The 23,563-nt window shown below is 38.3% G+C and overlaps 1 protein-coding gene across 6 annotated transcripts in view; it reads left to right on the top strand.

Moving 5' to 3' along the window:
- The window catches only part of CNTN5 (contactin 5), an 832,499-nt gene that overhangs the window by 541,232 nt on the left and 267,704 nt on the right, over positions 1 to 23,563 (top strand). For 5 of the 6 annotated variants that reach the window (XM_055129785.1, XM_055129781.1, XM_055129783.1 and 2 more), the window contains one exon: positions 22,321 to 22,524. The exons of the other annotated variant lie outside the window; for it this stretch is intronic. In XM_055129785.1, the coding sequence (XP_054985760.1) occupies positions 22,321 to 22,524 (204 nt within the window). The remainder of the gene's footprint in view (positions 1 to 22,320; positions 22,525 to 23,563) is intronic. 6 annotated transcript variants of the gene reach the window in all.

Here is a 23,563-nt window from a genome sequence, read left to right as displayed (position 1 = left end):
ATCATGAAGAAAACTGTGAACCTCACAGCATCATTTTCCCCCATTTCTTTAGTTTGAAAGAGAGCAACTCTAGTTGATTTGTGTTGTTTAATTGAATTTAACTATTTTCCAGCTATCATAAACATAAGAATACCTCTGTGAAATTCTTTTGAGAAAATAGCATGGGGAGAGTGGACCAGAAAAATCAAAGATGCTTACTAATTGATTATTGATTCTCATTACAGGAATAACTATTGCCTTCACATTGCTTAACACATATACTCACTTTCATTTGATTTGGTCAAGGAAGTTGAATAGCCAGTCAAATTAGTTTGGTAAAATGAAGTCAGATTCAACTGAATTGATGGGCTTATGAAGTAGAAGGCTTCCTATTTTCTTAAACTTGAATATTTATTCTCAAAAGTGGTAATATAACAAAAGCAATATATTTCCATTGATTCTGACCAATAAGGGAAGATGGTGAAGATAAACCCACACTAAATGAAATTCTGACACTCAGTGTGAATCCTGATTTCACCATGTGCTTGAATATTGGCCTAGGGACCAAGGAAAAAACCTGATTTTAGCCTGTTTCTACTCCTTGATGCATGGAAACAATAAAAGTTCTGAACTTTTTATAAAACTTTGAAATATATTTTGTTATTTTCCTCCCAAACTTCTCAAATATTTAAATAGCACAGTGGACTTTGACAGAAACAAATAGCAGTCCTGCTATATACAAGGAAGTATATAACCCAAGAGCTGTAATCCCTCAGGTGCTGGCTTCAAATGAAGATCAATTAGTACATACAATGATAGAATCAGTATTCCTAGAATCCAGGTCTTTGTTTATTTCTCCAAGAAATCTTCCTCTTTGTTGATCTTGCATTTAAGTGGCTGAACTAAGCACAGACTTATCAAAGTTAAATTCATTTTAATCTGTCAATAACAAGTGACTTTTTCTTTGTGGGAATTGTAGTTCGTCAGAACTAACCATCTCTGCCTCTAGTGTACGTACAGATGAGCAGGGGAGATAGTCCGAGGGGAGGGCACATGCTTTGCATGCATGAGACTCCAGTTCAACCAACCCCTGGCACTCCATGAACCCAGAGTATTGGTCCAAGGGATCATAGGGTGTGTCTTGGTTGCCCCTGCCACAGGGACATGTCCTCACACTCTCCCGGTCAGCCATCTGGCTCTGTGGACCCTGATGTCAGGAGTAGCTGGTCCTCCCTCGCCCCTCCCCTCACCCCCAACGCACCTCGAAGCCTCAGGTCTCAGGGAGCCAGAGGCAACTCAAAATGCAGTGACTGCAGTGATAAAGACTCAGTCTGGGACACTAACTGTTGAGTTTCAGACACCCTTCATCTTTCACTAATTCTGTTTGGGGTGATGGGGTTGGGGCTGTTCCCACACAGTGCCCAGGGTCAAACCCGTTTCATTCATCTTCTAAAGTTTGTATTCTCAACTGTTTAAAAATATTAAATCCCCAGTCAGAAAGCTCCTGCAGAAGGCAGGGTGCTGGCCTTGCCCGCGGCAGGCCTGGGTTTGATCCCTGGTACCTCAGATGGTTTCCTGAGCCCCGTGAGGAGTGATCTCTGAGCTCAGATCCAGGAGTGATCCCTGAGCACCACTGGGGAATGGTCCAGAAAACAGAACATATATATAGATGTATATATATGTATATACATATATATACATATATATACATATATATCTATACATATATAATGACATATATGCGTGTATATATGTATATATACATATATATATATATCATTCCATTTCTTGCCCAGAGGTCGTATTTTACAAAAAGTGAACAACAGGTCAAATTCAGCCTGTGGTTTGGTATGATAATCTCTGATATAAAGCAAAGTTCTCTTAGGACTGAGGAGGCAGTTCAAAGACAAGGTCCCATGGCTACCATGCTAAGGCCTGAGTCTGATCCCCAGTCTTGGTGCCCAAAGAGTTGCCAAACACATCCTTGGGCCCCCAGCACCCACTGGTCCAAGCAAAGAACCAGCTGGCCTGCACCTGACTATGGGCCAACAGCAGTGGCCCCAGGTCCCCTGAGCACTGCATCAAGGTGGCTTTCTTTTTCTTCTCCTCAAAATTCTTTATTAAGGCACAATGCTTTAAGGAGTTATTCATAGCTCAGATTTGAGCATGTGAGTGCCAGCACCTGTCCCACCTGGAAGTGGCTTTCTTAACAAGGCCTGGGGCACTTCTGCCTTCTTCTTACCGTATCTATGTTGGCATGTGATGGAGAGTAAATAGACATCCTTTAGTTCTTTTTTGGTTTTCCAAGCAGAAATCGAACTCAGAGTAACTTCAGTTTAGTCTTAAGAGGGAGCACACTGGCTGTCAGACATCTATCAAGGGAAGCAGAGTTCACGGATTTGCCTCTCACACTCTGGTGCCACTTTGATTTGTCATTGAACAGTATTGTGACATTGGGGAATAACATAGACTGGCCTTACATTGATTACTCATTTCCAAAATTCTACATGTATGGGATGTTTGGAAAGAGCTAGTGAAATATTATATGTATCACTATAAGGTGCTTGACCACATATATGTGTATATATGCATGCACTGTATAAATGTGTATAATGTCTGCCACACAGTAAATTGTCCATATTTTGTAATTGTAAAGATGATCTACCTTCACTTTCTTTTTATGTTGAACCAAGCAAGAAGGGATTCATTCTTCTCTATCCAACTCTATTATCAGCATTTTTAAGTGCCCACAGACTAGTTTTCTCCTCTAATTCCTGTCACCTGTCCCATGACAGTCATTTCGTTTATCTTATCATTCTTAATTGATGTAGGCAACTAAGACAGTCCTTGGATCTTTGTGTAATTTTTGTGCCTGCTATCATCCATTTGGATGTATCAGCTGCTCAGCAGATACTGCTAATTAATCTTCTTATACTAGCTAATAAGATTGATCCAATAAGCCCATAATAGAATAGCTCATTTCTGATTTTTTTCAGAACATGGTATCATTCTTTATTTTCAGGAAAATAAATGTTGTGATACACATCATCATATTTTTAAATATTAAAATTGAGAAATAGAAATAAGTTGAAAATGTTACTTTCATTTAGGAATTTTAATTTAGACTTCCAATTGGCAAATTAATATTTGGATCATTAATACTTTTTTCTCTATTTTATAACACTTATTCAATATGGTTTATTTTAATTAGCTTAATTAAGGTGAAATTAACATTTAATGAACATCACTAATTATATATTTAATTCAAAGAGCTTTGAGTAAAATGAATAAAATAATGCAATCATAACTCTAATCAGGACATAGAACATTTTCATCACAACAGGAAGCTCCCTGATCATGCCTCTTTCCCATCAGTGTGCTACTCCAACTCCCACCCCTGACGTTAACTGACCTAACTTTTGTCCTTAATGTTGCCTTCTCCAGAAACTAAGTTAGAAATATGTAGCATGTAATCTTTTGAGCCTGATTTCTTTCACTTAGAATTTTTTTTTTAATTCATCTTTGGGCTGGAGCCATAGCACAGCAGTTGGGCATTTGCCTTTCACGTGGTCAGCCCGTGTTCCATTCCTCCGCCCCTCTCGGAGAGCCCTGCAAGCTATTGAGAGTATCGAGCCCGCACGGCAGAGCCTGGCAAGCTACCCATGCATATTGGATATGCCAAAAACAGTAACAACAATGTTTTTACAATGGAGATATAACTGGTGCTCGCTCGAGCAAATCGATGAGGAACAGGATGACAGTGACAGTGACAGTAATTCATCTATGTTAGAATCAGTAGTTAGCTCCTTAGCTCCTTTTTTTTTGCTGAATAATATTCCACTGTGCCACTGTATCAGCCATTTGTATCAGCCACTTGATAATGATAATGATGTAGTTAGACATTCAGTGTGATAGGGAATTCTAAAGTGTAATCTATTATACATAAATATGCCATGGCCCCAACAATGTAATTTTTAGGTGACACATGTGTCTTACTTAGCCTTTTAAATTTTTGTGTTACAGATACACATATAAGGACTTTCTACATGGCCGTAACTTTCTTTTGCATATCATTTTGGACATATTTGTAATTCATTCCTACTCTACTATGGTGTCATAAATATGTACTTAATTTTTATGCATAATTTAGATACTAATATGTCTAGTTTCCTTTGTGAAATGAGCCATGCACTCTTCTGTAAATGTGGAGTCTTTTGTTTTCTTCCTTTCAGAGTTAAGTTTCCTCCCATTTCAGGGCCAGAGAGATAGTGCAGGGGCTACAGCACTTGCCTTGCATGCGGCTGACCCCCAACCCAGTCCTGGGTCCTTGACGATCCCCTGAGCACTGCCAGGGCGACTCCCATGTATCAAGCCAGGAGTCCCTGCAGGCACTGCAGGGCACAGCCCAGCCCTTTCCACCTTAGAAACTGAAGATTTTTCATTTCTTTTTAAAAATTAGAAAATGGAAAATGCTATTGTCATTAATTAGGATGATCAGGCAAATAAGAGTGGTTAATATGTCTTCTTCTTTTACTTGAAAAAATCTTCTTTTTAACCCAGAAAATTTGGCTATTTCTATGTTACTTCTAGATGAATCTTTTGAGATTTTAAGCTTCTGCATAAATTAATTAAGATAGCTTTCAGATTAAACACAATTGACCATTAAAATCCAAATTTATATTAGAATGCCGTGCATACATAAGTCATTGGTATATAATTATTGATGTATTCTGTATAAACATTATCAAAACTATTAACCGTCTCTTTTCCCTGTTTCTTTTAAAGTACCATATGAAATAATAAATACAGATATAATCAAAGAGTGCTGGCAGTCTGTGATAAAATTGAATGAAAAATAAACTAGGGATGCTTAATAATATAAGGATTAATACTGAAAATAACTGTAATTTTATTTTATAATATATAGTGATACATTAAAAATCAATAGCCTGATATTGAGATTTTATAAAAGATGACTTGTAAAGAGTATGCTGACATCTTATTGACCTGTTTTTCTCGGAGATTACAAGGAAATTAAGCCTCAGGGAAGATTTGAATGCTTATTTTCTCACTTCCTCTATGGATAGTGCATAAAACTAGTACTATTCTAAGTGAGTAGAAATTAATTCATTATATACAATATATGCTTCTGGGTTTCAAATTGTTTCCAGTAAACAGTATGCTGGGAATATCCCTTCACCTCGATAGTTATAGTTGCTTAATATCAAATTTTATTTAGTGACTGAATGGTATTTTATATTTACTTAAACTGTGTCATGATTATATATATACTTACATATATTATATTTACCATTAGAATATTTTTGTACGAGTTGGAGCAATAGTACAACTGGTAGGGCATTTGCCTTGCATGTGGCCGACCCAGATTCAATTCTTCCACCCCTCTCGAAGGGCCAGGCAAGCTACTGAGAGTATCCTGCCCACACGGCAGAGCCTGGCAAACTACACATGACATATTCGATATGCCAAAAACAGTAACAAGTCTCACAATGGAGACGTTACTAGTGCCCACTCGAGCAAATCGATGAGCAATGGGATGACAGTGATACAGTAATACAGTAATATTTTTGTTATATATTATTTTATATATATTTGTTTATATACATCATCATCATCATCCCGCTGATCATCAATTTTCTCGAGCGGTCTCAGTACCATCTCTATTTGTCCTAGCCCTGAGATTTTAGAAGCCTCTCTTTACTCGTACTTCCCAATGGTGTCGCATTGGAGGCTCTTTCAGGGTCAGGGAATGAGACCCATTATATATACATTTTATATATATATGCATATATATATATTTACCATGCTTAAATCTATTTACTTAACCTCTACCATGATGTCAAATGTTCTTTAAGGAATCTGACATGGCAAAGAGTCTTGTAGTGGACATTAACCAGTGTCTTGATGTATCCTGGATTAATACACTGAACTGGAAAGTTCTATATGAAATCCTCAGAACCAAGGTCTTGATCATTATTGTCGGAACGCCCCCCGCAGAAAGAAGAGGTAGTGTCCTTGGCTTTATATTCTCATTCTCACCCCAGTGGTGAGACTGACATCCTTGTCGACTTTTGATCTATGTAGCATCACTCTTTGCCACTCTCTGATGTCATGTTTATTGGCCTGGAAGGTGCCCTTGGGAGGCGGCTGTGTGGAAACAGGAAACTCAGGTTGACTCTCCGCACCCCCTTTGCCCGCCCAGTAGGAATTTAGTTCCCTTTTATGTTTGGAAAGGACTTTGATCACCTTCCCTGCACACTGCACCTTTCCTCCTGAGGTTCATTCGCCTTCGCCTCAAGTAAAAAGATTCCTATTCCTCCACCCAACTTTTCCGAGATAGCAACTTTACAAAGTCGAAGGGGTTCCAGCTTAAGAACTCCAATCTTTCTTCCAAATTTGGAAGGCACAGTCATTATTTTTGCCTCCTGCTGAAGACATTTGCAGAGGTTAAAAAAAAAAAAACTTCACTGAAGGCTGATAAATAGCAGGGGGTTTTCTGAAATAAACATCCTCCTGCCCATTGGCTGTTTCATTTAAAATCCAATTAGCATGTTGCCTAAGCAAACATCCACTTAGTTTTTCTTTCAGCAGTTCCAATTTAGTGAAGTTCTAAGACTATATATAATTTGCCCTTTAAAAAAAAATCAGAGAGTAATAGGAATTAGGTGAGTATTATCCAATTAATCCTCTGAATGGCTTCACCTTTTCATTTCTTCAAAAGACACTGCACGCTATTAAGCGCTTAACCACAAGTAGCGTTTTTAAAGTAGATGTTAAGAAACTGAAACTCTCACATAATAGCAAAAGGGCTATCTGTGAGCCTTATTTAAGAATCAAAACAGTATCAAGTATCATAGTCCTTTCTCTGGCCAGTCTGCTGGCTGGCTGATGCCCAAGAAGATCAAACATAGGAGGGTCATGATCTCTGTGGATTAAACAGCTACATGTGACTGAGATGGAGAGCAAGGATGCTCACATGCTCATCATGGACTGCCCACCACATAGAAGAAAGAGTTCTGGCCAGAGGAAAATCTCAGGTCTGAAGTGTGGGCTTCTCCATAAAGAATAAGCACAAACAAGATAAGACAGAAGAAATATGTTACGGAAACATCTTCTTGCAATTACTACCCAAAGAGTACAGTCTTTATAGAATCCTTAAAGGGAGCCTCAAGGCTAAGAAGCTTATTCGTAGGTTAATCAGGTTAGTTCAGTCTATAGAAAATTAGTTTTGTGCTATTTTTCACGTGAAAACACTGAGGGGAGAAGGAGGCATAAGGAAGTTTACGATCTTTCTAAAGTTCTTTGATCTTTCTAAATTATTTGTGTATTTAGGAGACACTTTTCCAAATGCATGGGGGTTCCTCTTGTTAGAGTTCTCTTAGACCCATAAACTTATAATAAGCAGCAAGTTCCTAATTGGAATATGCCCATGTCTGGTGGCAGAAGGCAGCAGTCTGGTGCTCCTGCCTGCAAAGTCAGTCTGGAGGTGAGTGGTATAACTGCTTCCTCTTCTGCTGTTCTTTCAATATTGCAAAAAGGTATGAAGCTAACAAGCATCAAAAATGAGTGCCCTTCGCTGTGGCGGATTATTCACTGGAACATGCTTCCCCTCAGGGAGAATGGAAATCTGGAGAGGGAGAACCGGCTGCCCTCACCCAATTAGCACAGTCCGGAAGCAGGCAGAATGGCGGGCAGCACGGATGGTGGTCCAGGTTGTGTGAACAAGGATCACTGTAGGTGCCACTTCAGAGAAAGACAGAGATGCAAACAGAAGGGGAAGCTGTGAACTTTTTCAGAAGACCTACTTGAGAATTTTGCATGTCCCTGAGGACACATGCTCTTTCTGCGCTAGTGTCAGCTGCAGCCAACAGCTGGCCTAACCAGGGAACTGGGAATGTGTAGTAAAAGCAAGGCTGCTGTTCCTGTGAACACAGGTGCCCTGGCCGCCACAGTGCTCAGTCTGAAGTTTAACTCATGCAGAATCTGCAATGGAGAAATCTTACCAGGCAGCAGTCTACTGCAGAAGGTCTAAACACCATTGAAAAGACACAACATTAAATTTTGTCTCTTGTTCGTTGTTTAAGAAGTGATAGTGAGAATTTCCCAAAAACCAGTGCTTGAAGGCGCAAGATTTTGCTTTCTGGAGTTGTTTTGAAGGGTGGGGATAGGATAGTTTTTTGAATCATGTATGGGACCTAAAGCTTTTAAACAAATGTAAATGAAACAATACATAGCTCAAATTTTGAGTAATTTTGAGGAGAGCATATGGCTTGTGATCATACAATTTCTTAACAGTTTCCAAATCTGCAGTAACGTATGCCAAGTGGTTCGAAATGTCATGGAATTTTTGACATTTTCAGTGACTTCCTAGGGCTCAAGTTGCAACTGTGAGCAAGTCACTTTCTCTGTGTCTGTAAAAGGGAGAAAGGCTTCCAAATGTTGTCTCAACTCTATAAAATTGAAATAAGCAATCATATTATTATTTTACAAACAACTATGTAACATGTCAAAGAAATTGTGATTCTCTGAAACAATTAGGTCTTTTATCTCCTTGGGAAATCAAGGCATATGACAGGAAATGAAAGAAGCTAGTTAGAGCCCTGGATTATTTTAAATCTAGTTATATGGGAGAAAATAGCTTATTAATTATATGTAAATTGAGTTAACATGACCTTGGAATTTTTGCCCTCAGATGTAGCCTGGTTCTGCCCCAAAAATATCTAGCTAAGAGATGTCCAAAATGAATGCTGTAATTTTATTTTGAGAATGCATCTGAGGAATAAGCATTAAGCTCTCTACCTTAGGTTATTTCTATTTAATCATTGCAAAATAATTCGAGTGAAATTTTCAAAATACGGCAATGAAGACTGAGAGTAGTCAGTAACGCATCTAAGTTTAAGTATAGAATAAGTATTCAAGTCAAAATTCAAGAATTTTAATTTTAGAGATTTAACCAACAGAAGTTACCTATCACACTTGAATTAGTATGTAATGATCTGACTCAGATTGTGAGTTCTTAAAACTATTTTACTCTTCGTAATCACTGACATTTGTATGGCTTTCCCTAGAGTAGGCTGTATTTTATTTGATTTACCAGTCATTCTTTGTTTCTTGACTAATTTTTGCATTCTAAAATTATTTTAAGAAAACAAAACATTGGATTTTATAGTGATTTCAGTTATCTTCACAACACCAATTTAATAATCTGGAAATTTCTCTAATAAATATAAAAAGCTAATTCCTGTCTTCTCTCTTTGGATTAGACCCCAACCAAGTACATTAAACATTTATGAAAATTGTTTCATCCTTTTATATTATGGCTGTTATATGTTTCCATAAGCTTTAACTAATTTATGTGATCTTTATGATCTTTATTTTAATGTAGCAAGATAAGTTCTACAAGTATATATAACATATTGTGCTATGAATGTCATTAAAGTAACCTCATCATTCAGTGCAATGCAGAGCAAATGAATTGTTTTACATGCAAAGCTTACCACATAGCTTACAAGTCTGCATGTTTTCAAATTAGATAAATTATATAGAACCAAATTTTAGGTCATGTAATTGAACATTTTTATTATCAAATCAAATTTCTTGCTTTACCATGGACTGGAGAGATAGCACAACAGGTAGGATGTTTGTCTTGCACGCGACCGACTTGGGTTCAATTCCTCCATCCCTCTCTGGGAGCCCCGCAAGCTACTGAGAATATCCCGCCCGCATGGTAGAGCCTGGCAAGCTACCCGTGGCATATTTGATATGCCAAAAACAATGTTTTTACAATGGAGATATTACTGGTGCCCGCTCGAGCAAATAAATGAACAATGAGACAGTGCTACCGTGCTAACATGGTAATACAGTATTGCTACCATCTGAATGCTATCAAGTTTCATCAGTATAGCTTCCAGTCTCTGTATATGAAAAGCTTGTGTGTACCCACTACCAGCATCCTACTCCCAAAATGGTCCCTTCCCTATTCTTCCTATTCCTGACTCTTTTTTGTCCAGTTAGCATCTTAGTTCTCATAGAATTCAGGGATTGGTTTTAGTCAGTTCCTTGATTTTGGTTAATTAAATCCCATATATAAGAGAGCATCAAGAAATATCAAGGAATTAACATTTACTTCCTGGTGGTTTTCACTTCTAATAATCACCTTGAGCTCCCCTGCCCGCTCCCCCCCCACCTTCTTACACATTTCTGTAAGGAAGCAAATGTTGACTGCCTTGATGGCTTTATGGGATCCAAGTTGTGAGGTTGTGGACTATGGCAGTGAATATTTAACACAGTCTTTGTCAGGCTCTTCCGATATTTTTACAATTATTAGGGGAAATGCCCTGAAATACGTTAATAGATGTTTTCATGCCATTAAACATAAATAATGTTGCTTATAGTTCTGTGCTGTGGATATGATTTGTTTGGTCCTAATTCCAGTTCAGTTCAGCAAACTAGTCAGAGTACTACAAATTTAGCTTAGAAGGAAAATCATAGAAATGAGAAAAAAAAAGAATACTGATGTCAGTTAACTCTCATCTATTTATTTCTGGGTATCTATTTTAAATATAAAAAATATATAATAACCATCAAATAACTCAAAGGCTTGTTTAAGCAGAATATACCACTTCTAGATTAATCTCAATCAGAGTTTCTTGATCTTTATTGACTCATCATCCCATTTTTCAGATGAAAATTTTTACAAGTTATATAAAACAGATATACAAATAAAATCTATCAATCAGTCATCAATTTATTTTATTTGGAGGGAGTTTGTGCCACACCCACTGATGCTCAGGACTTACTCCTGGGTCTGTACTCAGATATCACTCCCTGGCAAGGCTGGGGACCATATAGGGCAAAAGAGATTGTACGAGCCTCAGCTATTTGCAAGAAAAGTGACTTAACCCCTGCACTGCTGCTATATCCCTCATGTATTTATTTTACAGCTGAATTTTTGAGTCCTCCATGTTCAGTTATGTGGCCTCACAGCCCCTAGTTGAAGAAACTAGGACACTGATCAGAGGGTCTCAGAGAGAGATGACAGCATCCCAGAGAACATTGGGAATGGGATTGAGGAGGGGAAGATGGACAAAATCCACTGCATTTTGTCCCATGGACAGGGAAGCATCCCATGGAACCCAGACTGTCTAAGGAACGCAACAGTGATCTGACCTCAAATGTAAAATGCTGAGACTGAAAAGAATTTTGATGTAGACAATAGGTAACTTCCTGCAGTAAATTAATATTTTATATAATTTCTAAACTTATACAGATCTTCCCTTTTAAGATACTCAGAGTAGGGGCTGGAGCAATAGCACAGCGGATAGGGCATTTGCCTTCCACATGGCCAACCCGGGTTCGATTCCCAGCATCCCATATGCACCTCCAGGAGTAATTCCTGAGAGCAAAGCCAGGAGGTAACCTCTGTGCATTGCCGGATGTGACCCAAAAAGGCCAAAATAAAAATAAAAATAAAAAATGAAAGATATTCAGAGTATTGGTGCATTCCATCCTGGAATTAATTGTCTGCATCCTGAGCTGGGATGAATAATGCTTTTTTTTTTTTTTACTGGATAGACTTACCTCGTCTCTTTCTTTTCTCTCTCCTCTCTTTCTCATTCTTCCGAAATTATCTTATTTCAAAAGATAGTTTTACAGAGAGCACTCAGTCTCAGAAATGAAGATGCTAAAGAAACTAATGAAGTACTATTTGGGTAAAAGTAAAGTGAAAGGGGGAAAAACCATAGGAGATGAGCAGAGAAGAGGATGATGGTATTTTGAGCTTATTAAAATTAGAATGGCCCATATAGACCAGCACCCCATTGTCTTCATAAAGTTAACACTGCACTATCTCAGCATAACACCCGTTTAGGCTCAGTATTACAGCAGTGTCGATGTCATTAGGACGGCTTGGTCACCTTCCACAGATGCAGTTTTGCTTTTCTCCCCGGATAGAGTCATTGATGGAAATACTGAGGTGGAGAATGCCTATCCACATGTAAAACATTGCTACCATGCTGTGCTTTAAAATTGTGGCAGTCGTATGTGAAGACTTCATTAGAGTTAATAAAACCAATGCTGTGTAGCTGCCATTCTCTAGCAAAGATCCACCACCAAAACGCTGGGTGTTTGATCTCCCAGATAGATGGAACAATTCGGTCTGGTAGCATTTCTTTGTAAAGAAGCACTCAAGTGGAGTTAAAAGCACAAAGTAGCAAAAACTACAAGGAGGAAAAACTCCTCCAAAGGTGGTCCCATAGCAAAAGAACTAATAAAAAAAAAAAGTAGAATGACAGGGTTTTTATCAGCACGCCTTCTTCACAACTCTAAGGCAGATCTGAGTGAAATTGGCAAGAGAAAGGAAATGTACTTCAAAATTGTGTTTATTGGTCCTCCTAATCCATCACTTAAAATTCTTGTTTCACTTACTTGCTCTTCCACTTTCAACATTTGCCTGGACAACCAATCATTATGCAGTGGCTTTTATAAATTGTTTTTTACTTTATACCACCCTCATAGACCTCTGAGAACCCATCAGCTGACTAGAATGTTAGTGTTTGGTCAAGTGGTATGTTCTGATCGCAGCTTATCGACACATATGATGCATGCATCCTCAGGGATTCCAAAACAAACTGAACAAACTGCCATATAATATTTTCTACATTATAAAGGATTAAAACTCTACTCAATATCTTAATTTCCCAAAGATGTATGCTTTAGGGGCCAGGGAACTTAGGGACATGCCTTGCTTTCACCAGCCCCTGAGACACTCCCTAGCACTGCATGACCCCTAAGCACTGCCGGGCTCAAGCAGAACCACATCTCTGGGCCTGAGCACTGTGCAATGCAGTCTGGTGGTCAAAGGAGTGGCACCTTACCCTCCTCAGTACTGGGAGGTCTTCCTCATAAAAAATGTAATGTTCTAACTTATAGTCAAGACCATTTTTGCTAATGAATTCACTTTTTATTCTTTCTCTGGCTATTTCTTTTATGCCAGTCATTTTCCTCAGACTATGTTGTTAAGTGAAGTCATTTTTCCATTTATTATGCACATATGTGAGTTTTAGTTTATATAGTTTTATATATACATATAGTTTGTTTTATTGGTTCTGTCATGTAAGAATTCTCAGAGAGTTGAGGGGCCAGAGAGATAGTACAGTGGGTAGGGCACTTGCCTAGCCCCAAGCCAACTCAGGTTCCATCCTTCGCATCCCACATGGTTCTCTGAGTACTGCTGTGTGTGGCCCAAAAACAAAATAAGTAAACTTCTGGGGGAAAAAAAGTGTGTTTAAAAACTAAAAGAGAGAGAGATGATAGGACAGTTTAGGTGACTTGTCAGAAAGGATCTCCTAGTGGAAGTCACTTGAGCACAGATCCGAGAGAAGTAGTGAGCCATATAGCTATCTGGGGGAAGATTTGTAAGTAAACAATAAGCTAAAGTAAGCAAGCAAATATAAATATGCATGTCTTAAGTTTAAAATTAATAACAAAATGGCCAGTGCTTGCCGGTGCCTTAGCACTGTAGCACTGTTGTCTCATCGTTCATCAATTTGTTCTAGCAGGCACCAGTAACATCTCCATTGTGAGACCTGTTGTTACTGTTTTTGGCATATCGAATACACCACAGGGAGCTTTTCAGGCTCTGCTGCGTGGGTGGAATACTCTCCGTAGCTTGCCGGGCTCTCCAAGATGGACAGAGGAATCGTGCAAGGCAAATGCCCTACCTGCTGTGCTATCGCTCCAGCCCTGCCTGTCCCTTAACAGAAGGAAAAGGCATTAAGATTGGTGCAATACTTAATACCTCTACTGCAAACCACAACACGCAAAAGGGTAGGGAGAGTAAAAGGGAATGCCCTGCCACAGAGGCAGGGTGGGGTGAGGGGAGGACGGGGTGGGGGGGGTGGGAGGTATGCTGGGACCATTGAAGGTAGAAATTGGGCACTGGTGGAGGGATGGGCACTCGACCATTGTATGACTGAAACACAAGCATGAAAGTTTGTAAGACTGTAACTGTACCTCACAGTGATTCGCTAAAAAAAAAAAATTGTTGCAACTGTCAAGGGTTAAATCATGTCAACCTTATCATGTCACACAATTAAGATGCATGTAACTATTTCAATATTCAGTTAGATTATGACTAATAGTAATTATTACATATTAATAGGAATGATAGATGACTGGGTTTGATCTGCTTCATTGTTATGTGAAACGTTGGACTTGTGATTGTCAAAATTAGACTCCATAACGTGTAACTTAGTCTAATAAGTCTTAAACCACTGTTGATGATGTCTTCCTATTTCCAGATAAATATTTGTGCTCATTAGCAGTCCTTGGCAAAGTTATTTGTTTTATCTCCTCCTCTATATTATGGGATTGCCTGTTGCTGGAAGGACTAACTGGATAAATGTCCATGGAGAATACTCTGTGGAATTTGCACACATTTACTCGATCCTGTGGGCACTTACTCACAGCTTCTTCACCTGCATCATGCACCATCCTTGCAACTGCTCCTTTTCTAGAGAATTCCCCTTACCTGGGACATTGTGCCGCTGGCTTGCTTGCTCTTTCTGCATCGCAATCTGTCAGTCACCCCAAAAACCTGCTGGAGAGGAAGGGACAAAAGGCTAAATTGCTTTACCTTCCTTTGCTTCCCGCTCCAAATTTGCAGTGAAATTTATTCTACAGCCCCAGATAGGCTTGATCTTGGACTAATCTCTGGCATGAATTACATTCTTGCCTTTATCTTACATTCTTGGCTTTATGCTGCTTCCCTTACTATCCTGCTGGGAACCATATCCAAGAATTCACATTCAAAAAAAATCCCCTTTTTAGACAGTTTCCAAAAAACTGGCCTCAACCAATAAGTTCTATGAAGCCACCAAATGTTCTGATAGATTATCTGATAGATTATCTGTTTATCATTTTGCAACATACTCTTTCTTGGACAACACACTCTTCCAGTAATTCTCCTGAAGATCATTTCTGTAAACTGCTCCCTTCACAAGGGCACTTTTCCTGACAAGATTCCAGGCACAGACAGTGACTTGTTAGGGGTTCTGATCTTTGGCCTTTCCCATGAATTGTGAGAGCCTAAATTGTTTGCTTTTTAATGCAAAATCCAAAGGCCCCCTGGAATTTGTGTCACTGACTCTACCACACTGGGGAATAAACATGGTCCCTGACCTGGTGGAGTTTACAATTCAATAAAAATAATTTTAAAATCCCTGAGCCAAGCAAGAAATTTCAGTTGTATTTTGAGAAGAATTAGCTTTGACCTTGCTATGTAGGCATAGGGCACCCGGGATTACAAAGATCCTTTCTAGTCTGAAGCATTCTTCAGAGCAAGTGAAAATCACTGCTTTCACCCAGTGAGTGTAACCCCCAGGATTTTAGAAGTGGGAATTCACTTCTCATAGTCATTGGAGTTGAGAATTGTGAGGGTATGACACTCTGCTACTCTTTCTATTTCAAATATTATTTTTGTTATTTTTGTTTTCTTAAAGGTATCTTGAACTATATACATATAAAAATTTATTTTGTCTTGGTGACATAATTTTGTTGTTGTTTTTTTATCCAGCCCCGTCTCCTTTATTTCTTGAAGTAGTGTTTTGTAATTTTCTTTGTATAGGTCTTTCACCTCTTTGGTTAAGCTGATTCCAAGGTACTTGATTTTATGAGGTACTGTTGTGAATGGGATTTTTTTTTAATAGTTTATTTTTAATTAGTGAGTCAATGTGAGGGTACAGTTACAGATTTATACATTTTTGTGCTCATGCTTCCCCCATACAAAGTTCGATAACCCATCCCTTCACCAGTGCCCATTCTCCACCACCAGTAAACCTAACATCCCTCCCACCCTCCCCAGTCCCGTCTCCCCCCAGCCCACACTGCCACTGTGGCAGGGTATTCCTTTTTGTTCTCTCTCTCTGATTAGGTATTGTGGTTTGCAATAAAGGTGTTGAGTGGCCATTGTGTTCAGTCTCTAGTCTATATTCGGCCCGCATCACTCTTCCCCCACATGACCTCTGACCACATTTTACTTGGTGTTCCCTTCCCTGAGTTGTCCAGAATGAGAGACCAGCCTCCAAGCCATGGAGACAACCTCCTGGTACTTATTTCTATATTCTTGGGTGTTAGTCTTATAGGGTGACATAATTTTGAAGAAAAATTGGCTCTTTTTGTCTCTAGATAATAAACAATAAAAACAATACACATCTAAATAAAAGGAAGAATTAGTATTTTGTCTCTTCTAACCAAATAACTAAAGTTTTATAATCATAAAATTGCCCTTTATTAGGAAAATTACACTCTTAAAGATGTGACAAATGTTCCCCTTCACAACGTATTTTAAAAACTCCGATTCTCAGCAAGAACAGCTATCAATACCCCACTTGATTCTCTGAGATCTTTTCCTCTGGCTGTGTTTTACTCTTGAAATCTTTTGCTCTTTCACTCTTGGGATCTTTTCCTCTGGCTGTGTTTAAAAGGTGAAACTTTTGAAACTTTCAGACATTAAATCCATTTGTACAAAGTTCAGGGTGACTCTGCATTTTTTCAAATCTGCATTATGCTAGTTAGTATAATTATGCTTGGACCAGTAGTTGCTTTTACTGAGCAGGCTCAGATGTCATTTGAGTATATGTATAATCCTCAGCTCAAATCATGGCCATCCCGTTCTGTACATGTTTGAATTGAGGTTGAGAAAGATGAGAATATAGTGTGCAATAGAGTGATATGTACAGACATAGAGGGAATCCGGCAAATTTGAATTTTTCTTCGGACACTTATTGGCTAAATTTCCTCTGTTCCTTCTCCTGTGTGAGCCTCAGAACTTTGATGGCAGGAACCACTTGGTGATGATAATTGCTATATCTAGTCCTGCTTTTCTTACTTTGCACAGAGCACTCCTGTCCCCTAGACTGCCTCCATTCTTGCATTGTACACGGTAGCACAGCACAGCCTGAGTCTTCAGTAAAATTCAATAGCTTGACCTTTGTAGCTGTCTACCATACTGCCCGCCTGCCTTTATGGTCTTATTCACTCGTAACACTTACCTTTTAACATCAGGAATGGGGGATTCAAGGAGACAGGGAGAAGGACAGGACGGGAAAGAAGTGTTCCAAGTATGTGACCCAGAGCAGCATCAGGTTACTTCCCAGACCACTTCCTAACTCCCTGATACCATAAGTGGAAAAAGGCATCACTTTTCTGTAGATAATCCCAGTTCTCTTTTTTTCTTTTATTTTCTTTCTTTATTTTTTTATTTTAGTGAATCACCATGAAATGCAGTTACAAACTTACAGACTTTCATGATTGTGTTCCAGTCAAACAATGTTCAAATACCCATCCCTCCACCAGTGCCCATTATCCACCACCAATGTTCCCAGTATCCCTCTCCTCACTACTAGCCCTTCCCACCCCAGCCTCTGTTTCAAGCAAGTTCCCTTCTACTCTCTCTCTCCTTTTGGGTGTTATGGTTCACAATACAGATATCAGGCAGCCATCATGTATGGTCCATAGTCTACTTTCAGCATGCATCTACTCTCCTGAGAGATTCCTCCAGCCATCATTTACTTAGTGCTCCTTTCTCCATTCCAGCTACCTTTTCCCCGAATGCATGAGATCGGCATCCAAGCCATGACTCCCAGTTCTCTTGATCTCAGTCCCAGGCCTAAGTCTAATGGCCAGAACAATCTTGAGGAAACTTGAGCTACCACATCAGCCCTTCAGCCTCTGTGTCAGAGAGAACGTGTTCAAGCAGAGTTTACAGGACTCAGTTACCTCTGGGATGGCTGGATGTCTTAAAGCTTACCACTACTCAGTTTTCCTTAGAGAATAAATTCTCAGAAAATCTTAGTGACTTTGTAACCCTGACCTGGTCTTTTGTTCATTAGCAGCAACTTCCAAAGCCCTTACAAAGCCAAAACTGTCTTCTTTGTTTCTTGGTGTCTGAGAAATAACTTTGCCCATCATCTTCGACTTATATCTCAAGGACAAAATAAGTCCATGCGAATATTTGCAATGAAGTCTAAAATGGAGGAAAGGCCCACTTGTGCTTTGAAAATTTATTGATACTTGTAAAAAATTCATGTATTAGCATATTTTAGTCTCTATTAATTTATTCATTAAATATTTATTGAGCCAGGCAGGCATCCTGAGGGTTTTAAGGATTGGGTGGTGAGAAAGCAGATTTAGTGATGCATAATAGTGGCATTTTCTATCACAATGAAAGTATAAATCAGCAATATAAAGAAGTTTCTTTACTAACTTCAGGTTTTACCCTTTTATGCTCACTTGTAAAGACTAATTAAATAGGACAGTTCTCTGCAGTTTTCTTTCCAATGTCCTTAATTCCAATACCTAAAGTGATTGCCTCAGCTGCAAACTTTCTAAAAACAAAAAAGCAGTAGGCAAATTTTTTAAGTTACATTGTTTTTGCCTGTAATGTAATAAATCCCCTCATCCAAGTATCTTCTTGTCTGTTAATCCACACACAACAAAAAAGGGGGAAAGGATCCACATGATGAAATTATGAAAATAGGATTGCAAGGCTCTTAGGAAGCATACATTAACATGCTTAAAACATGTGCTCAGCAGCAAGCAGTAACAATTAATGCAAGCATTTTAAAAACTATAAATAAAAAACTTAAAGCTATCTTAAAGTTAACTGCAGAGAGAGAGAGAGAAGGAGAGAGAGTGTACTGGGAGAGAAGGAGAGAGAGAGAAGTACTGCAGGTACAGTGCTTCCCTTGGTATCAGGCGGCCATCATGTTTGGTCCATAGTCTACTTTCAGCATGCATCTACTATCCCGAGCGATCCCTTCAATTATCATTTACTTAGTGCTCCTTTCTCCATCCTAGCTATGTTTTCCCTACGTTTAATGGCTGACCTAGGTTTAATCCCTGGTACCACATATGGTCCCTGGAGCTGTATCAGGAGCAATACTGTTCACAGAGCCAGGAGTAAGTATGCCCTGAGCAAGGCATGGGGTGTTCCCCCAAAATAAATAGACCACAATCGTGTTTCATAATAAATTATAATCATTGTTAATTCATAGCTGTAGCATTTGATCTTATATTATGGAAGCACAAAAATGATAAGATCAGGAAATTTGGTAAACACAACCTATTAATTAAAAAAAGTTTTTATACCATAAAACTGTGCAAGTCACTGAAACAGAAAAGCTTGTTTTTAGATTTTCCTTTATACATCTGACAAGTATAAAGAAAATGCTTCCTAGGAGAGTTGCATTATTAATTGGGTCAGTGTACTCTATATATTGTGGTCTCCCCAAATCCTTTGACCCCATACTTGTGGTGTGTATATACATTATTAAGGGGGAAAAATGGCTATTTTCTAACTCTCAGCTATATTAAAGAAAGCTGAAGCAAGCACATATGATTACTCATGGAAATTGTTTTCAAGTACTTTAAAGTCTGATTTGCAACTTTTTTCATGTTTTTTTTAATTAATGTCGCTGCCATTATGTAAACTGAGCATCACTGACTATATGAGTACTCTTTCTACTTGTAGATTTGGGAATATGTCATTTACACAATCTTATATGTCAAGGTTAGCAAAGTGAAGATGGTATTATTTGGTGACACCAAATCAGTTACAGCAGCTGTATTTCAAGGGTACAATGCGTAGAATCAACACTTCTTTACCCATATTTAAAAATTATGGATATAATGAAGACAATTTCAATATGTATCTAGACTTCCTCAAAGAAAAGGAAATCACTCTGTGTCAGAAGCAAATTAATTCGAATTTTCCAGGACTAAGCATAGTCCAGGACTAACACTATAACTGAAATCCAGGAATAGTGCTGGTCTCACGCTGACCTGAATAGCAGGGTGGATACTATGGAAACAGACCTGAATCCTAGGATCCTGAGGAGAATGTTCATGCTGAGATAAATGAAGAGTTTTGGGATCTCTCTGAGACTATAAATGAATGAAGTTTGCACTAAGTCAGGCCCACAATGGGCTATGCCATCAGTGAAGCAGACAAACCCTTAGGAGTTTGGATTCCAGAGTGTCTTACCGCATATCAAAATGTACAGTGAAATATGACTCCAAAGTTGATAGAGTAGCTCTATCCTGAGCTTGACTCTCAGTGGAAACTAATGCAGAAGCATTCTTAAGAAATGAGGTCCCCACCTCCAACGGCCAGAGAATCTCAGAGAGTCTCACACCTGACAGCAGTCGCACTGAAGAATCAAACCTAGCACTACAAAACCACTTCTAGTTGTCATGGCTAAATATGCTGTTTACAAAGAACTTTAGGAATTAGAAAGATCATAGTTTAGCAAGTAGTCTCAACATGCTTCAGAAATGACTAACAGCATTAAAGTTTTATTATTTAATCAGCTTCTATTAAATTTCCCCTGAGTCAGGGCACCGTCGGAGCTCTGTGAGCCCAAAGTGATAGCACCAGAGCTAAATATGTTTTTTTATTGTTTTTTTGAATTTCTATGCTTGGTTTTTAAGAAAAGTTTCAAATGTTGATTAAAGAAATTCTAATTAAGAATGAAAAACTATATAGGTAAACTAAAATAGTGTTCTGAAGCAATATTTTGTTCTCTTGAATATTTTCATTTTTGGCACAGACAGAAAATCAAATTCAGGTGGTCAGCTTTTCTATTGTGTAGTATTTCTACTTTTTATCCTTCTTGCAATTATGAAATGCTTTGCTATGTAAAACTGAAAACATGTTTTAAAAAACTAAGCATTTCTGAGCTCCCAAATACTCATTTATCTATAAAATTTGAGAAAATGCCAGTTTTGTATTAATACTTCATTGTAAAATTATCTTATAAAACATGGACTCAGCAAACACTAATCAGTGCCCATAAATGGCATTTCAATGAATGATGGCCTTTAATTGTTTACTGCTTTCTTCTCCCTCCAAGTTCATGAAGTGCAAATAAAAGTTAGAGATAACCAGAGTAAAATCTAATTTAAATAAATTTCCAAAATTTTAAAACATCTATGAGTGATTAGTAAACAGCAAATGAAACTGATGTAACTGTTAGACTCAATCATGCAGTGAAAAGTGAGGAACCCTGGAATTCTGGGTCTAGTTAAGCGGTATGAGGACAGTGGGAACTACTTCAATTGTACACTAAGGACTTTCTTTTAGTAAAGTCACATGGATACTATTCATAAATCCTTAATAAAAGATCAAGGAGACTTAAGACTCTGAGTGGGTGACAGTCACTATAGAAAAAAATGACTTTGTAAAACATTTGTTAAAGTATTTGAACATTTTGACATTGTGTATGTGTACTATAAAAACTAATGCAGTGTATAACATTTCAAATTCCTCAGACATCTGCTACAACTAAAATATGTGTGCCTTAGAATTAATTAGTGTTGGCTAAACCCTGCTTAGATTCAGCATTCAACTCGTCACTGATGTTTCCCATAGAACACAGTTCAAATAGTATTTACGCATCACAATTCTTTCAGAGTTATTTTAGGACCTCTTTTCTCTTTTCGTCATGTTGAAGAATGATACACAGAAGGCACTTGACAACCCAATGCATCTGGGTGTGGGAAAAATACAGAAATGCACATCTTATAAATAATATGGCTTTAAGTGCCTAGTTATACTAATTAATGTATATACAGTCAGTAGTACTATTTTCGTTTATTTTTTTACTGAGAAAATCAGACCTCAGATGGTTTAATGTAGATGGATGCAATTTGTGTTGATTAAACCACAGCACTCATCGCCCTTCACACACACTTGCTTGCATATACTAGAAAAAGTGTCTGTCATATACTGTTATAAAGCTCTATGAGAGCACATATTACTGTTTTCATTTTGAGCAATTCCTGGATGATTATGATGCTCACTAAGTATTTGCTAAGCATCGAGTAAAAGAGTAGAACCCAGCTCCTGACTTGTCCTGATTCAAGGGGTTTTTGCAGATGAATATGCTTGCACGTGTGCCATGCCTAGCTCCAGGGTCAGCATGTTAGCCCTTCCTCTCTTAGGCAGACTGATCATCAACCTTGAAAACTGTCTTTCTCATCTTTTTAATTTCACTGCTGTCATAGTGTCCATCTTATAATACACATTGGCATTAAAAGAATAAATGAATGGATGCATAAAACTAAGCCTCCCTATGAAATATTTCAGATTTTCCTATAATCATTAAGAACAACAGTCCTTTGGATATGAAATGCTGAATTCCCTAGGTATCTTTATCAAATATCTATGACCTTGCAATCAATTAAATCTTAGTAAAAACATGGTTGTTGAAACCTTGGTGTAAAAATCTCTTTCAATATTTGAATTTTATGTGTTTTCAGAGATCATCTATAGTTGGGTATTTAATGAGTTCCCTTCCTTTGTGGCGGAAGACAGCCGGAGGTTCATTTCCCAGGAGACAGGCAACCTTTATATTTCCAAAGTCCAGCCATCCGACGTTGGCAGCTATATCTGCCTGGTGAAAAACACAGTGACAAACGCTCGAGTCCTGAGCCCTCCAACGCCACTCACGCTGCGTCATGATGGTAAGTTACATGCATTGAAGTAGCCTCCTGCATGTGAAAAAGTAATACATTAGAATAATGATATATAGTGCTAATAAAATTGAAAAGCACTCACCATATATAGAAATTTTGCAATGTAGTTTGAAATTCAACATACCTTGGAATCAGTTTTTGACCTGGGATGCTGCTTTTCTGTGGGTGAGACATATTAACCCGTAATGCCAAAAGGGATAGAGAATCTTCACAGATGAACTGTAATAAAGACTCCACAGTTCCAGGCTTTGCTCTTTAGTGCCCCTGTATAGCATATGTGTCTGAATTGCCAGCATTTTATAGGCTCCCTTTTCATTACATTTTTTATTCTAGCTACCTTTAAATTGAATGTTCAGCTTTTAATACTTCATGGTGTAGTTATAATTGTTATTATTACTTTTCCAATAATAGGAGCAGTTGGAGCTTTAACTTTTAAGTGCAATTCAGGCAGAAATGATGATTTTATAATTATAGGAATTGCCATCTATCTAAAGCATCTTCAGATTTAAACCCTTATTTGTAGTTACAGACATTTACGGTTAAGCATTATATTAAAAGAGTCAAGTGTGAGATTATAGTTGATCTCTGGTTTGTGACTTGCTCTGTCATGCAATAAAACATCCAGGAGGGCATTGTTAAGAAGTGAACTTGAGAATGCTGATTGTGTAGCTTAAAGAAAGAAAAATAATCTATTTCAACAAAACACTCGCACAAGCTGCGTCTTCAGATGAATGCTTTGGGGTAGCCTGAGTGGGAGCTGTGCCTGTTTCCGCATGCAGCAGCCTTGACCCCAGCCTTGAAAGAAGTTAGAATCCAAAGCTCAAACCCATTTCCATGAGGTCCTGCACACTTCAGTCTTTGTGTTCAACCATCCCTTACTCTTTATTTCATGTCTCAGATGCATCACCTACCTTGGCTTTCTTCCTCCATAATCAGCACTTCAAGAATCTCAGCATATTTGGCTGCAGTTATTCCAACTTCCTCCTCCTGCTCTGTTGTGTTGCTTGGGTTGGAACTGAGCGCTTTC

This window comes from Sorex araneus, chromosome 3, assembly GCF_027595985.1.
Source record: "Sorex araneus isolate mSorAra2 chromosome 3, mSorAra2.pri, whole genome shotgun sequence".
Classification (NCBI taxonomy): domain Eukaryota; kingdom Metazoa; phylum Chordata; class Mammalia; order Eulipotyphla; family Soricidae; genus Sorex; species Sorex araneus.
This window is presented reverse-complemented; position numbering and strand designations above follow the sequence as displayed.